Source organism: Scyliorhinus torazame, chromosome 10 (genome assembly GCF_047496885.1).
Source record: "Scyliorhinus torazame isolate Kashiwa2021f chromosome 10, sScyTor2.1, whole genome shotgun sequence".
NCBI lineage: Eukaryota > Metazoa > Chordata > Chondrichthyes > Carcharhiniformes > Scyliorhinidae > Scyliorhinus > Scyliorhinus torazame.
In genome coordinates, this window is record NC_092716.1 from 253,017,513 (window position 1) to 253,035,769 (window position 18,257).

Sequence of the window (18,257 nt, forward strand, 5' to 3'; positions counted from 1 at the left end):
TTCAGAAGTCAAATACAATAACGGAGTTCTAGCTATGAATACACTTTATTGTGTTCCGAATCAGATTTGATGGAATGATTTAAGTTTTAAATGCTGAGCTTCTGATCCGAGGCATGGCAGTTCATGGAATGACCTTTTGGGGAATTGGTTAAAGTTGAGAGCACAGGTTATTTCTTCAAAAGTTGCCCTTGTCCATCCAATGGGACTATTTTGCACAGGTGGATTTTCCTCCCCGGCATTGCTCATGGGCGCTTGTTCCTACACAGTGCATGCACTTTGCCATCTCCAGATGGAGGGAGATTTCTTGCGAGGAAAGGCATGAAGCAGGAAGCCTGCTACCCGGATTCCTGATAACCTCTCTGCTTTGCTCAGTTACCCAGGGCTGCTCCTGTTCACTTCTGAGCAACCCGGAGGCGGAAGTGAGATGCACTCTTTACCCACTGGTAAACCGGAAGCGGCTCCTTGGGGGGTTGTGATTGGACGACGATGCATTGCATCATGGATGACGTCACCAAGGAGAAGGGTCATTATGGGATTGAAGAGGTTGAAAGGCGGGAATATTGACTTTTAAGCCGAATCAAAACATTCCTCTTGGGGAAATTCCATACCTGAAGGTACGCAAGAGGAAGAAGATGACACCATGCCAATGGCTCGTCAATGAACTCAGTAAGATTCCATTTTTAGGATTGTTAGCACACCGGTGAAATTCACCTGGAAGTGGCCAATGTAAGTTTACAGGAAAAATAGGTTCTGCCTGTTGGGGAAATGATTGATTTGAAATTTGAACATCTCATTAATACTAATGCATTATGTACGCATTTAAACATCACAATCAACGTGCCTTTATCGTGTTGTAAACAGACGGAAGGTGGACACGCGTAGTAAGGATCACATTTTTAAAGCGCAATTTATTCCACTTGGTATTTTTTTTCTCTCTGCAGGTTAATATTGTCACCTAATCTGACCAACAACCCATACTGCAAAAACAGGACATGGCAGCGAGACATCCCATAGTCAATGGAGACAATCATTTGGCTCAACCGGGACAAATCTAAACAAAAGGCGTTTGCCATTTCGATATTCTCAAATATATTTTTCAAACTGTGTTTTCCTAAATTGAATCTTACTTGGCCAATGACTGAGATCGAATAGTAGGTCTGTTGCGTTGCTGATGTTATATTCTAATTGATTACACTTTGGCAACTGCCAAATATAAAGTTTAGTAATTCTTGATAAAACCAAGATATATGTATCCTTTTTACATGCTCCAATAAAACGTTTGGGTAACAACTCGCCATGACCACAAGGCGACAGATTACTAAATCTTCATGATTGACGCATTTGCTTTGTGTGAAATTTCTCTGCGGCGGGACAAAGTGATGTGGGTACGAGGGTTTGTGAATGTTGCTCCGGTTGAAACATTCTCCCAAGTTTACTTTGAATTTACTGTAAATTCAAATGTGATTCATTGTGAGGATACAATGGAAGTTTGTCGCTTACAGTCTGGGGTTAGTTCATCTCAATAGATAAGATGCTCTCTCGGGTGATACGCTTCTCAATTCCTATCGGATTGCAGAGAAGGGCATTGGAAAGCTGCAAGGCAACTATCATTTGTTGGCTGTTGTTATTTGTAGACAATTTCACAGATTGAGAATCGTGCAGACGGCAGCGGGGGCGGGGGCGGGGGCGGGGGGGGGGGGGGGCGAGGGGTGAGGCGGGCGAATAGTTAGCAAATCTGTTTTCGCACACCGCTGTTTTCTGTAACAGAGTCTGGCGCCTGTCAATAATCCCCATCGTCTGGTCTGGCGCGAACGTGGCCAACAAGAGCTTGCACATCATGACCAGCATCACCGTGGTCCATTGCAAACTCCTGGTCTAGGTTATGACGAGTCCCTGCCCACAATACCACCAGGAAGCTTGCTTTCGTCCTTCAACTCATCGCTACTCTTGTTGTGAGTCTCGACGGGCATCATCTGATTAACAGTTTGCCGCGGGGACAGGCTAAGACATCTTTCGCAGTCTGCAGAGTTCCTGCAAACCGAGACTAACTGAGAAATCTCATGCCCCCCCCCCCCCCCCAAAAAAAATAAAAACCCAGAACAGTGAATAATAGTCCCTGAACCTAACCCCCTAACAGATAATGGACACGAAAAGCGTTCTTCTGATACCTTACTGCCCCGATTCTGCCCGAAGATGGTGTTATCGAAAACATGAGATTCTAACTCTCGTTGAATCATACACCAATCCCTATCTTCCTCCTCCCAACAGTTTCTGTTGAGGTGGAAAACAAACTGTCCACAAGATGACTTGGGACTTAGCCGTTCTTCCACCCGACCTCCTGATTGAACTATTTGTTACAAAGGGATCTCCCCAAGTTCCCGAGTTCTCACGACACCGAACATCCGCTCTGATATGTACAGAGGTCCTCCCGGCCGTATGCAGTATTGAGACATTGGATCCTGGCGGGAGGGCCGGTAAGTTAGAATCGAAGTTAAATGGACCTGTCAAACATGCACACACACACACACACACACCTATTCAGAATGTGAAGCCGGCTCTATGTGTAAAAATATAGTCAATGTAATTGTGAGCTTGGGGGAGGAGTGACAAAGGTGACAGACCAACACAGGACGTTCTCCTGGACATTCATTCGGAGAAAATTGGGGAGTGGGGGGGGGGGGGGGTGCTGTTGGACGATATCAAGCCGTTATTAGAGCCTCAATCTTAAGAAATTCTTAAATATCGTTGGATAAGTTAACGACTTTTGAGACGAGCGCTTTCACAAGGATCCGCCGATATTGTTATATCCCCATAATCTCCTATTTGTAATTCAGACGCCGTTTCTATGATTGTCCTTGCAATGTACAGGACGCGGGACATGCTCGACTCAATGAAAAACTCAGTCCTCATGGGTTGTGTTGTCACGAAGTGTAATTGCAGGCTCACGTTTTTTTTAAAAAAAGGACCCTGCAGTACAGACTGCGGTTTGGGAATCCAGTCTCCTGTTATTGGGTGGGTGGGGAGTGTATGTGTGTGTGTATGGGGGGGGGGGCGGGGGAGATATGAGACAAGGCCTTTTAGGGAATTGAGTCAGTGCAGAGGGGACTTGTCCTGACACAGTGGATGGTGCAACTTGTGGAAATGCGGCCACCTCACCATCGCTTTGAACTCACAACAGCTTGAAAACCGCTTGATCTTTCTCAGATAATTATTATCTGGTGGGGGAGAGAGGGGGTGGGGGGGTGGTCTTGGCGCAATGTTGTTCCAATCATGGTGCAGTCTGCAACATTGACACCGAACACGTTCCTCTGCAGCTGGGTTGTAGAATATTTGGCACCCCTGGGGACTGGGATGTGCGGTTACAGTTAGGATGGGCACGCTTGCTTGCTGCCTTAGAGGGAATCAACGGGCCCACGGTTCCAGTCGGCACACAGTGCGTGACTCGGATCGAGATGAACTAGGTTTGAATCTCAGGGGATCTAATTAACAGGTTGGCTGGAATCCCCCTGTGTACCGAAACATTAGCAAGCACCATAGAAACGCAATCGCCCACAACCTGCTCCCGAACTCGGCTCTCTGTTTGGAACAACATTTGGAATTTTACACGTCCCTTCACACCCACCTTCACACTCTTAAATCAAAGTGCGTTTCGTTAAACGCTAATCGGCCGCAATAATGGACTATTCCTTTCATTCAAAATATATTGACACAATTGGCTTCAATTATTCACTTTCTGCACACGGAAAAGAGCCCAAACACATATAATAGGATTTTGGAAGACAAACTACATTTAACCTCACTTCCTAAGAATAAGATTGTATTGGATAATTGTGTTATTCCATTATAGGATTATAAAACGTTTTGAAAGCTAATTCGATTCTTTTTGCCAATAAGCTGTGCTGGAAATATTTTTTAAAAAGCAAATATCACCAATGACCGACATTAGTTCGTTAAATAGGGAAACTGTTTAATATAAGGAAGGTCCAGGATGTTGCAATTACACAGCTTTCCGCCAGTTATTTGTTAAATAGCATTTAAATTGAACACATCCTCCGTTCAACCCTTTGTGTCTAACAACTTGCCTCGAATAATTCGAGATGCTTAGTTTAAAATCAGCGATCATGTAGGGTTTGAAGTCAGGATGGACTATACGTGAGAGATCACTGGCAGGCCGAAATGCAGCAAATTAATTCAGGTGAGCGAGTTTACCTGTTGGCTGCCAACCTGGACGCTATGTAACCTCCAGGGATCTGAGTGACGATATATCCCCAGAAAAAAGAACCGTGGATCATCCCCACCGTCTCCGGATCCCAGTTGAACGTCGCTTTCTTGCGCGCGAGAGAGAGAGAGAGAAAAGGGGAGTGGGAGTCAGATTATACCATAATTACACTGGGATAAATCCCTCAATTTATATTCACAAACAGAGATGCAGTCGTTACCGAATGATCGAACGAGTGTTGCAACCTTCGGGTCGAATTGACTCTGTGATTTGGGACCTGTTCAATTTACCGCAAGGGGGCTAAATTGGGCCGACATATCATCATTTTGGCAAGTTCTACATTCAGCGTCCTTTCTTTGAAATGGAGCAAATCCAAAATACAAGACACGAAAATTGTGCTCGTAAACCTTTTCTCCAATATTTTACTTTTCACAGCTCTGGGACCCAAAGGACTAGACTGGTTATAGAAGATTACAGAGTGAACCCTTGTTGCTTTGGGATTGAGTTGATTGAGTTGGATTGTAACTGCCTAGGCAAAGGGCGTGCCCGAGTCCTCACCTTCTTGATAATTGAATTCCCGTGATGGATGGTGCTATTGTTGACCATGTCCACGATGGCTACGCCAAGATTACACCTGATCCCGAAGGAGATACAAAAGCCCAGGCCACTCATGATGGCGATGATGTACCTGCGGGGTAGCCCGAAGCAGGTACAATCGCAGAGCGGCGGCTTGTTCGGGCGCACATTCTGCACCCTTCCATCTTCCGTCAGCTCGATGTTTTCTCCAGGTTGCTGCCTCCTCTCGAGGACTCTGCACCAGGGAACAAAAAAAAAATCACATTCGCCCGATTCGAAACCTTCCTTTAATTACCGTGTGCATCTTACATTTGCGAAATTCCATAAACTCACATCCATCCCTCTGCTCAGCTACCTTTGCGGTTTTGCAATCTGCAGTCTGGGTACATTGGCATGGGTCGTTTTATAGATAATTATTTTGTTGCTGTTAAGTATCCTTAAAATATACATCCAGGCGAGAGTAATGTGTTCGCCTACAATATGTCAGTCTAATAATTGGACAATCATAAGTCTAGAAAACAATATATGGATAAAGATAGGTACATATTGGGATTGTTTGTTTTAATAAACGCCCAGTTAAGAATGAAAAGTTTATGTTATTGTGGGCATATTTCAGTCCAACCCTTTTGAAATATATATTTCTCAAGTAAACGCCTTCCTTTAGTGAAGAGTGAACATGTTATAACACTGCCAGAATGGATATAAATTCATGGATGAAAACTAATCTGGAATAAAGTAGATCTTGATCCACTTTAATAAGACGAGAGCAGAAAAATACAATTCGTAAACTCTGATCTATGTTTGTTGCATTAAAGAGGGAATAATATTACTGGTTAAAATGTAGCTAACATTTAACACCGCAGCAACAATAGCAAATTAAAATGTTGACTTCCTAGGCATTAAAAGCTGTGGCTCTGTTTAACTAGAGCGAGTAGAAGCTTTAGCCCCAAAATAACACAACTGAATTTTTAATATTTAATTTGTTGTCCATCAGTTGACTCATTGGCCGAAGTATGGTCAAATCTGATTTCAATTAAAGTAAGGTTAGATGTTTGAGTGTGAAACGAAATATAAAGCAGAAAGAAATAACGGATGGGTGCGCCAGTCTAGGACGGAAGTATTTGAAATGCGGTACATTTATTCACCCAATATTTATTTTTTAAATGAATGTATTCAAGTCTCTGCACTTATGCATATTGTACAAGGCGATTTAGCGTCTGCACTGAATGGACTTTAGTTGCTTTATGGAAAGCTTTGGTTAGTTATGTCACAAAGGTCTACATCAAAATAATCCTCGATCTGACAATATGCATTGTATAATTGTGTTTTGATGGAAGGGGACACTTGTGTATATGTTATTAAACAGGTCGATATGTGTGTAACTCTGCGGTTTACACCACACACAAAAAACGCGCCAAATGCAGACACAGACATCTCCTCTGATATTAAATATTTACACGTTCGGTGGCTGATTCCTAAGGTGGAGAGTGAGCAGAGACACATACTCCACATCAGGAAAAAATAATGCCAGAAAGTGTGTTTTTTTCCCGCACCGAAGGAAAACTCCCAAATTACGGCAGTTTCAACCATAACCCGTGGCAAATCCTTTTTAAAAAAACAACGTTTCGCATTGTAGCAGCCCCTGATCAACAGAGCAGCGATCGCGATTAAAGGGGCAAAATTGTCAGCAGCCATATTTAAACGAATGTCTGAGTCTTATTAGAGGAGAAGAGCTAAATAGGTGAGGAAGAAGGAAATGAGAGAGAAAGATTGCCGAGTGGGGAAATGTCAAATCTGTACATCTATAGGGCGTGAATTAGATCAATATAAGCATTTGAGATTTTTCTACCTTATTAATAATTCCATATATCTATCGCAAATATTTGCATTTCACAACGATTCCAAGAAAAATGACTCAGAAACTCTTTTGCACCGCGATATTAATCCAGGGGACCTTCAAACCTTTTCACCAAAAAAAAAACGATTAACAGATTGGCACGTATTGTTAAGAATCTTACCTGTACAGGTGGCCCAGAGATTTTCCGGCAAATTTTTTGAGTCCCTCCTTGCTGGGAGTAAAAACCCGCTCCTTCACAGTATCCATCCCAGAAGGTGCTCAAGTATATTCTCTTATGAAGGTCTCATGCCAGAGATAATGACTGTTCATTCGAATTAATTCGCTGGGATGATATGGCGCTCTCCAGCTAGAGTGGAGCGTGGAACTCCGACATGAGAACTCATCTACCGCTGCTGATTCCAAGTTCAAAGAGGAAATGGGAAAGTCTTATCCCGCTGCCCGCGTCCAACCACTGAAGGTTCAGGAACAGCCATGATGTTTTAGAGAATCCTGCTTCAGGAATATAATGCTGCTGTAAATCTCTTTTGTTAAATCCTCAGATGAAGATCTCGGCTATTAAAGTCTAGAAATTCGCATGACTTTTTTTTATTCTGCAGCCGCCAGCAATGGACAAATAAGACAAAGTGGGGCGGGGGAGGGCACAATCGATGATTGCAGTAAGTTTACACGGGCGAGTGGGGCATTTTCAGCACCTTGGACAGTGGCGGCGCGCAACTGAAAGTGCGGTGGAGCCAGAGGGTATGCGTGGGTGTGTGTGTGTGTGTGGGTGTACGCTAACTTTCTCTGGGATTTGACCGGATCGCAGCAAATCCCTCACCGTCACCAGGCTCCTTCTTGAGTCGCGGATGCTATGGAAACGGCATCAGAGATTCGATCATCTCGCCACAGGTTTTCAGGCAGTGTCGCTGCCTCACGGAGCTTGGAGTTTATTAAAAAATTGACCAGTTTTCCTCCAGATCTCATGTGTCCCCCCTCCTCCCCCGCCCCGCCCCCCTCCACCCCCACTGCTGACACAAAGCTAAAAAAACAGAGCATTCATTCTTAGCCTTGAATGTATCTGGCTTTCTTTCTCCCCCTGCATTGAGGCTGTTAATTCATTGACCAGACAGAAAGGCTCCAGTGCAACCTCTCTATCCTTCCCTTAAAAACAAATCAAGACCAAACACGCCTTTTGCAAAGGTAAGACGGTCATTCCGCAATATAGCGCATTATACAGGCGGCGTTGCAACTCCCCCCTTGTCTTAATTATAGTTTTCAGATATACAACATGATTCCCCTTGAGACCAACGCGCTGATTTGAACACGGTTTGGCATTTAAAGGAAAACACATCTGGGGGCCGAACAGATCAGCCCATTTTCTTTTCATTGTGAAAAGGTGATTGTTTTTTTTTGTTGTTGTTGCCTTCCAATGCAGGGTCTCAAACTTTAAAATGCCACCTTCAGATCAAACATGTTGCAGCACCAATCATCAAGAGTGACATTGGTTGATTGAGAACTGACTCAATCTGATCCACATCTCCGCCTGGTGGCCCAGCCTGACACTAGCTCAAACGGCAAACCATTGCAGAGGGAAAATGAAACATGAGCTGCTCTTCATATCAGTTTTTAAAAAAAATCAAGTTTCGATGTCATTCGACTGAAAGAGTTACACATTTTAACTCTAAACTAATATTGCAAACAAAACTCTTGCATTGCTGCATATCGATTCTTATTCGGCAAGCAGGCTGATTTTCTTACAGTTATCACACAATGCTTTAAATTGATCGCAGAAAAAGTGTGACCTTCGTAAACTAGTTATTACAAAATTCCATATTATGTCCCACAACATCTCTATGAGTGATGAACATTACCCGCCTCAATTACTCTCTATTCCATATTTTAATCAATATCATTGTCGAAATAACCACCAAATATTAACTTCTACACACACCCTAAGAGCTTACGAATGCTCTTTAAGAAAAACATTCTGAAATATTTTCACTCTTTTCCATCACCGGGTTAATGCAAGTATATTAAATGTATTGATTGGATCTCTACTAGACCCCACATCCTTTTCTGGAATGTAGATCTCTGGTGAGTCCTGCCAATCGGTAGTTTTGTTCACCTATACACCATCCTATCTCCAGATTCCTCAAATTTTACATCTTCACTTTGTTGAAATCAAGACGTACTCCCACAATCTCACATTCATTCTTCCTTGGGAAACCGACACTGCGGAGCTCCAGACATCTCTAAACCGTTTCCTTTCTACCACGAGGTAGGGACTAAAACAAGGATCAGTATAATCTTGTGATTAATGCCAGTAGAAAAAAGTGTCCGAAAATGAAATGAAAATCGCTTGTCACAAGTAGGCTTCAATGAAGTTACTGTGAAAGGCCCCTAGTCGCCACATTCCGGCGCCTGTTCGGGGAGGCTGTTACGGGAATTGAACTGTGCTGCTGGCCTGCCTTGGTCTGCATTCAAAGCCAGCGATTTAGCCCTGTGCTAAACAGCCCCTGAACATTAGTGTTTGCTCTCTGTAAGGAACTTTTAAGGGTTATGCTTGATGGATATGGCTCCCACTTGTTGCAGTTCCTTTCTGGACCTTGCCAACAGAACCATGAGGTGGCACGGTAACACAGTTGTTAGCACTACTACAGCACCAGTGACCCGGGTTCAATTCCGACCTTGGGTGACTGTCTGTGTGGAGTTTGCACTTTCTCCCCATGTCTGTGTGGGTTTCCTCCGGGTGCTCCGGTTTCCTCCCACAGTCCAGAGATGTGGTGGGAATTGCCACGCTAAATTGCAGGTTGGGTGGATTGGCCATGATCAATGTGCGGGGTTACAGGAATAGGCAGGGGATTGGGCCAAGGTAGAGTGCTCATTCTGAGACTTGATGGGCCAAATGGCCTCCTCCTGCACTGTAGGGATTCTATGGAAACAGAAGCGGTCTGAATTGTTCCACATTGTAAAATAGCTTCTGATCCTCAACACAGGATCGGCCAGCATGAGCAAAGGCCCAACACAGTTTTCCTTGCTCAATGATTTATTTGATTATTTTAAAATGCAGGAAACTAGCTCCAACACATAATATTGTCATGCTACTACATACTGTGTCTTTTTTTAAATGATCGTGTGATTCAGAAATTGCGGAAGGGGACAATCAACCCTTTCGATCTTTACAATATAGTTAAAGTTGAAAATATAAGATAAACAGTACAACAATGAAACACATTTGTTTATAGAGTGCATCAAACACATATCATCTTTTTTAGGCAATCCCATGTGATGGAAGAGGAGTTCCTTCCACGCTACATTGGTGCTGAGATGGCTGAGAATTCTGTAGAATCCGCAGACTCGGTCACATGTGGGGAATGTGATGTTTGAAGGGTCAGGCGGATGAATTGTTTGCAGGTTTATGTGCTCTCTGATGCCTCAACTTTCCTGCTGGTGCTCCTGATGAAGGCTCGCAATGTATTCAGTGCCTTCCCAAATAAACCTTTTCCATTTTGGTCAGTGACATACGAGGGACTCCCATGAATCAACAGGAATGTTTGATCTTCAGAAATGTTTTGAAGACATCCAGAAAGCGTTTCTGTTGTCTGGCTGAGGAACCCTTGCATGCACTAGTTCCAAGTAAAACAGTTGTTTCAGGAGGTCAGGCATGTGAACACGTGCCATCCAGGGGAGCTCTTTCACAGTGATCAGCACCGTGATGCTGTGCATGATGACCTGGAAAAAGAGGTTGCCATTGGATTGCATTTTTGCCATTGGATTTAGAGGATCTTGTGAAGGCGCGACTCATTGTATTTCCTCAATATTTTAAGGACCTGTTGTAGGCTGTTTAAGTCTCCGAATCCATAGAATAAATATGGGTTGAACTAACAAGAGGAAGAAGACACTGGTGGGAGTAGTCTATAAGCAGCGAACAGTAGTTATACTGTAGGATAGAGAATAAATCAAGGGATAATGAGGGCATGTAAAAAAGGCTGCACATTAATCATTGGTGAATTTAATCTTCATGTGGATTGGGAAAATCAAATTATGAGAGATAGCCATGAGGAAGAATTCACAGAGTATATTCGGGACAGTTTTCTAGAAGAGTCTAATAAAGAACAAAGAACAAAGAAAATCACAGCACAGGAACAGGCCCTTCGGCCCTCCCAGCCTGTGCAGATCCAGATCCTTCCAAGGATCTACTTCCCTCTGTTCCCAGCCCATTCATATATCTGTCTAGATGCATCTTAAATGATGCTATTGTGCCCGCCTCTACCACCTCCGCTGGCAAAGCATTCCAGGCACCCACCACCCTCTGCGTAAAAAAAAGTTCACACACATTTCCCTGAAACTTTCCCCCTCTCACCTTGAAATCGTGACCCCTTGCAATTGACACCCCCACTCTTGGAAAAAGCTTGTTGCTATCCACCCTGTCCATACCTCTCAATTTTGTAGACCTCAATCAGGTCCCCCCTCAACCTCTGTCTTTCCAATGAAAACAATCCTAATCTACTCACCCTTTCTTCATAGCTAACACCATCCATACCAGGCAATATCCTGGTGAACCTCCTCTGCACCCTCTCTAAAGCATCCACATCCTTTTGGTAACGTGGTGACCAGAACTGCATGCAGTATTCCAAATGTGGCCTAACCAAAGTCCTATACAACTGTAACATGACCTGCCGACTCTTGTACTCAATGCCCCATCCATTGAAGGCAAGCATGCTGTATGCCTTCTTGACCACTCTATTGACCTGCGTTGACACCTTCAGGGTACAATGGACCTGAACTCCCAGATCTCTCTGTACATCAATTTTCCCCAGGACTCTTCCATTGACCGTATAGTCCGCTCTTGAATTAGATCTTCCAAAATGCATCACCTCGCAGTTGCCTGGATTGAACTCCATCTGCCATTTCTCTGCCCAACTCTCCAATCTATCTATATTTTGCTGTATTCTCTGACAGCCCTCCTCGCTATCTGCAACTCCACCAATCTTAGTATCATCTGCAAAGTTGCTAATCAGACCACCTATACCTTCGTCCAGATCATTTATGTATATCACAAACAACAGTGGTCCGAGCACGGATCCCTGTGGAACACCACTAGTCACCTTTCTCCATTTTGAGACACTCCCTTCCACCACTACTCTCTGTCTCCTGTTGCCCAGACAGTCCTTTATCCATCTAGCTAGTACACCCTGAACCCCATACAACTTCACTTTTTCCATCAACCTGCCATGGGAAACTTTACCAAACGCCTTACTGAAGTCCATGTGTATGACATCTACAGCCCTTCCCTCATCAATTACCTTTGTCACTTCCTCAAAGAATTCTATTAGGTTTGTAAGACATGATCTTCCCTGCACAAAACCATGCTGCCTATCATTGATAAGTCTATTTTCTTCCAAATGTGAATAGATCTTATCCCTCAGTACCTTCTCCAACAGTTTGCCTACCACTGAAGTCAAGCTCACAGGTCTATAATCCCCTGGATTATCCCTGCTACCCTTCTTAAACAAAGGGACAACATGAGCAATTCTCCAGCCCTCCGGGACCTCACCCGTGCTCAAGGATGCTGCAAAGATATCTGTTAAGGCCCCAGCTACTTCGTCCCTCGCTTCCCTTAGTAACCTGGGATAGATCCCATCCGGACCTGGGGACTTGTCCACCTTAATGCCTTTTAGAATACCCAAAACTTCCCCCTTCTTTATTCCAACTTGACCTAGAGTATTTAAACATCCATTCCTAGCCTCAACATCCGTCATGTCCCTCTCCTTGGTGAATACCGATGCAAAGTACTCATTAAGAATCTCACCCATTTCCTCTGACTCCACGCATAAATTCCCTCTTTTGTCTTTGAGTGGGTGAATCCTTTCTCTAGTTACCCTCGTGCACCTTATATACGAATAAAAGGCTTTGGGATTTTCCTTAACCCTGTTAACCAAAGATATTTCATGACCCCTTTTAGCCCTCTTTATTGCTCGTTTGAGATTTGTCCTACTTTCCCGATATTCCTCCAAAGCTTCATCAGTTTTAAGTCGCCGAGACCTTATGTATGCTTCCTTTTTCATCTTAGCTAGTCTCACAATTCCATCCGTCATCCATGGTTCCCTAATCTTGCCATTTCTATCCCTCATTTTCACAGGGACATGTCTGTCCTGCACTCTAATCAACCTTTCCTTAAAAGACTCCCACATTTCAAATGTGGATTTACCCTTAAACAGCTGCTCCCAATCCACATTCCCCAGCTCCTGCCGAATTTTGCTATACTTGGCCTTTCCCCAATTTAGCACTCTTCCTTTAGGACCACTCTCGTCTTTGTCCATGAGTATCTGTTGCGGATCAAACCAGGGATCAGGCGGTTTTGAATCAGGAAATATGTAATGAGGCTGGTTTAGTGAAAAATCTCAGACTTAAATATCCCATAGGCAACAGTAACCATAATATGGTAGAATTTAGCATTCAACTTGAGAGTGAGAAACTTGGGTCAGAAACAACTGCCTTAAACTGAAATAGGATTCATTACAAAGGAATGAGGGCAGAGTTGGCTGGAGTGGACTGGGAAAGGAGTTTTGAAGAAAAGACTGTTGATCAGCAATGGCAGACGTTTATGAAAATAATAATAATAATATAGGCCTAAGCTGCTGAATATCTCTTACATTAACACTGCAATGAAGTTACTGTGAAAATCCCCCAGTCGCCACACTCCAACGCCTGTTCGGGTTCACAGAGGGAGAACTCAGAAAATCCAATTCACCTAACAAGCACATCTTTCAGAACTTGCGGGAGGAAACCGGAGCTCACAACAAAGATATTTCCCAGTGAGGAAAATGGATTTGAGGAAGGGCAAAGATCAACTATAGTTAACCAAGGAAGTGAACAATAGTATTAAACTGAAAGAAAAAACATATAATGTGGCAATGGTTAGCCAGAGGAATAGGAATGCTGTAAAATCCAAGAAAAGATGATTGAAAAATAATAAGGAGGAAGAAGATAAACTTTGAGGGTAAAGTAGCAAGCAATATAAAAACAGAGAGTAAGAGCTTCTTTAAATAGATAAAATGGAAGAGAGAGGCCAAAGTGTGCATAGCTCCCTTAGAGAATGAGTTTGTGGAAATAATAATGGTGAACGAGAAAATGTCAGAGGAGTTAAATAAATACTTGGTGTTAATATTCACGGTAGAAGACTCTAATGGCATTCCAAATACATGAAATAAACAAGGAGCAAAGGTGGAGGGGGGGGGGGGGGGGCTGCTGGGAAGAGGAGAAAATAAACATAATACCCAATACAAGATTTTAAAAAGTATCAGGAAACTAATCTCAGAGTAAAGGGTCCCCCATTTAAGTCAGAGATGAGGAGGAATTTCTTCTCTCAGAGGGTAGTGAATCTGTGGAATTTTTTACCGTGGAGAGCTGTAGAGGCTGGGCCGTTATATGTTCAAGGCTGAGAGAGACAGATTTTTAATCAGTGAGGGAATCAAGGGTTATGGGGATAAGGTGGGAAAGTGGAATTGAGGATTACGTCAGAGCAGCCATGATCTCATTGAATGGCGGAGCAGACTCGATGGGTCGAATGGCCTACTTTTGCTTCGACATCTTATGTCAGAAGCATATAGGAGCAGGGGAAATGCCACTGCCCAGTAAACCATAACCTTACTCTCAAATGCACATGGCCCTAGAGTACACATATCGATTTGCATAAGAAAGTATAAATGTATTTCTCTGCATCAACCTATTTAGCCTGTTGCTTTTTTTTTTTTCTTCATCTTCCCTCCACTCCAGAGGGCACATTCATGGGTTCAGTTCCATGGATTCCAGAAGTCCTCAGATGATCTGATTATAATGGCCAAGACATTAAGTGATTCAGTGACATAGAGAACATGTACAATATCTTGCTCAAACAGATGCACATTCAAACAAGAGTAACTTGAGAACAAGCAGCAATGGGAAACTTGGCTGACTTCCTAATCCAGTGGTGCTGAAGCCAATTAGAATACCGTAATTAGTACACAAACAAAACGAGGCACCTTCTCATCTGCATGTCTCTGTACATGTAGGGTGGTGCTTTTACACATGAGAATCTTAAGTGACCATTGTTAAGATTCTTGATGATGACACATTGAAGGTCAATGAACATACAGATTATAAACAAACTATGTAGGTTCAGAATCTCCTCTCACTGGGCTTTGTGAAATATGAAAAAAACCACTAGGGACACACATACTGTAAATAAATTCTCAGCACAAATACACAGAGGCAAGCTATACTACAAAGGGTTAATTTCAAACTTTCCAACATTGAAGCAGAACTGACACTATTACAGGACTAAAAATGTGACATCATCACAACAGTGGCACAAGATAGCTGCCATCAGATAGCCCAATTAAGACCATAAGATATAGGAGCAGAATTAGGCCATTCAGCCCATCGAGTCTGCTCTGCCATTTGATCAAGGCTGATATGTTCCTCATCCCCACTCTTCTGCCTTCTCCCAATAACCCTTGATTCGCTTATTAATCAAAAAATCCCTTTATTAATCAAGAACACCAGATTTGTGCTTGAGGTTCTGTTATCTACAGGGCTACCAACCAAGAGCTGGAAGAGCAGGAGTCGTCAATTTAGCCTCTTAAGGCTGATCCAACGTTGAATACGCTCATGGTTGATCTTATCATGGCCTTAAACTACCATCTTGCCCGTTCTCCGTAACCCTTCAACCCATTACTAAATTAAAAATCTGTCTTATTCCTCCTTAAATTTACTCACTGTCCCAGCATCCACGGTACTCTGAGATAGCAAATTCCACAGATTCATAACCCTTTTGGAGAAGCAGTTTCTCCTCATCTCGGTTTTAAATTTTCTACCTTTTATCCTGAGACTATGATCTCTCGTTCTAGAATACCCCACAAGAGGAAGCATCCGCTCCACGTCCACTTTATCCATACCTTCTATCATCTTGTATATCTCAATTTAATCTTTTCTAAACTCTAAGAGAATATAGGCCTAAACTGCTGAATATCTCTTCGAAAGACAATCCCTCATCTCCGGAATCAATCTAGTGAACCTCCTCTGAACCGCCTCCAATGCCACTACATCTTTCCTCAAATATGGGCACCTAAACGGTGTACAATACTCCAGGTGTGGTCTCACAGTGCCTTCCTGACCAACACTTCCTTATCTTTATACTCTATTCCTTTAGCTATAGATGTCAACATTCCGTTCGCTTTCTTTATTACCAGCTGTACCTGCACACCTATTTTTCTGCTACTCATGCACCCGGACACCTAAATCCCTCTGCCCGGAGCACCCTGAAGTCTCTCCCAGTTTAGATAATAAGTTGCCTTTGCATTTTTCCATCCAAAATGCATGACCTCACAGTTATCCACATTAAACTCCATCTGTCACATTTTGGTCCACTCTCCTAACCCATCTACATCCATTTTGTAAGGTTCTTATTTCCTCGTTACAACTTCATGTGCCACATATTTTAATGTTAACTGCAAATTTAGCTACAGAACCTTCTATCCCGGTATCAAAGTTGTTAATATAGATTGTAAATAGTTGGGGCCAAAGGAGCGAACCCTGTGGCACCCCACCAGATACACCTTGCCTTCCAGAAAAAGACCAATTTATCCCGATCCTCTGTGTTTTGTCCATCAGCCAGTCTTCTTTTGAAGCTAATAAACTGAGGACAACAGCTATCACACTAACAGCATTCAGAGTGGTCGAGGAAGGAGGGGAACTTGTACATGCAGATCAGCTTTGGGGCCAGAGAGACTTCACTTTAATGGAGTCTATTGTTTTTGGTTATGGTGCTGAATGAGTCTGTTTGGATGTAAAAAGATTGAAAGTTGCTAATCACTGACTATCCAGTAGGGTGGCTTCGGGAAATGTGTTTATGATTTCCAATAAGAATCTTCATAAAAAGGTCAAGATTGAAGGGCCTGGCGCTGGAGTACAGGACAGGGGTCAGGAATGGTCAACCTGGCTTGCAGGCCCACAATTAATGCTGGAAGGACCAACCTAATTGTACGTTTTCAGCCAAATCTGGGGAGTATTGGGGATGAGGATTGGGGATGAGGATTTTGAAGTAACCTAAAGGTGACAACCAAATCCTGGGGGTATTTGGGTTTGAATTGAGACACGTTTGGGCAGAAACGTGGCATTTTTGCTGATGGTTTTTAAGTAGAGGCTTCCCAATAAATCATAGAATTGACAGTGCAGAAGGGGGCCATTCGGCCCATCAGCCCTTGGAAAGAGCACCCTACAGACCCATGTCTCCACCCTGTCCCCGTTATCCCCGTAACCCAATAACCGCACCAACCTTTTTGGACACTAAGGGCAATTTAGCATGGCCACTCCACCTAACCTGCACATCATTGGACTGTGGGAGGAAACCGGAGCACCCGGAGGAAACCCACGCCGACACAGGGAGAACATGCAGACTCCACACAGACAGTGACCCAAGCCGGGAATCAAACCTGGGACATTGGAGCTGTGAAGCAACTGTGCTAACCTCTGTGCTACCATGCTGTCTACAATTGAGGTGACCTGTGCTTGTGTGGAAGCCAAAGTCAAATTGTGGGAGGATTTAAATTAAACTAACTAATTAAGTATAGTGTATTATCAAATTCACCAGTTTAGTGCTCTTTGTATTAGGGCATTAGGAGTTTTCAATAAACAAGAGGTTTGAGGTTGAGCCAAACCGTGTCTGTGATTTTATCCTTTATAATATCCTAAAGTCAAGAACCCTCCATAAGAATAAATAGGAGTATGGACTTCTTACACACATAATAAATTTGGAAAACTAGGGGATTTTCAGAGTAACTTCATTGCAGTGTTAATGAAAGCCTACTTGTGACACTAATAAAGATCATTATTAACAGTTAGGCTGGAAGAGCAAAATATAGGAACAGTCAATAGACCTCTTGAGGTGGTAAAGAATTGTAGCGGAGTATCCTTAGCAAATTAAGTGGAAACAAGTCCATTGACTATCCAAATGATGTCACCCAGGAGTAACAAATAAAAATGATCAAAACTCAGCAGATGGGATTATTGTGCAGGCAAATTTCAATAAATCACTTCAATGTGTTCTTTCTGATTGGTTTTGAGTGGAACCAGAAGAGGGGCGTGCCACAGAAGTAGACTGTAGAGACAAATTTGGTGAAGGAAAGAATGTTTGAAGATGCCAAACACATCAGAAAAGTCACTGACAGTGGGAAATGGTGAACACTTATTGTTGTACAGCATGTCTTGTGACATTGACCACAGCTTTCAATGGCATGAAAACAACATTAGCATTCTCTGAAATAAGTCGCGTTGGGAAGGATTTCAGACAAATCTGAAATTATAAAAAACAGCATCTATTGTAAAGTCCATGCATCATTAATACTTGTTTCAAGGTTATTCAACTTTAGGGGCAGCGCGGTGGTGCAGTGGTAAGCACTGCTGCCTCACGGCACCAAGGACCAGGTTCAATCCCGGCTCTGGGTCACTGTCCGTGTGAAGTTTGCACATTCTCCCCGTGTTTGCATGGGTTCCGCCCCCAAAATGCAAAGATGTGCAGGGAAGATGGATTGGCTATGCTAATTTGCCCCTTAATTGGGTACTTTAAATGTTAAAAATACTTTT

General features: G+C 43.1%; 1 protein-coding gene across 1 annotated transcript in view; it reads right to left on the minus strand.

Moving 5' to 3' along the window:
- The window catches only part of slc17a6a (solute carrier family 17 member 6a), a 91,710-nt gene extending 84,122 nt beyond the window's left edge, over nt 1-7,588 (minus strand). The window contains exons 1-3 of the mRNA XM_072466675.1: nt 6,814-7,588; nt 4,778-5,030; nt 4,210-4,328 (exon numbers count right to left, since the gene is read on the minus strand). Of these exons, the coding sequence (XP_072322776.1) occupies nt 4,210-4,328; nt 4,778-5,030; nt 6,814-6,899 (458 nt within the window). The 5' untranslated portion in view covers nt 6,900-7,588. The remainder of the gene's footprint in view (nt 1-4,209; nt 4,329-4,777; nt 5,031-6,813) is intronic.
- Nucleotides 7,589-18,257: the final 10,669 nt, after the last annotated feature.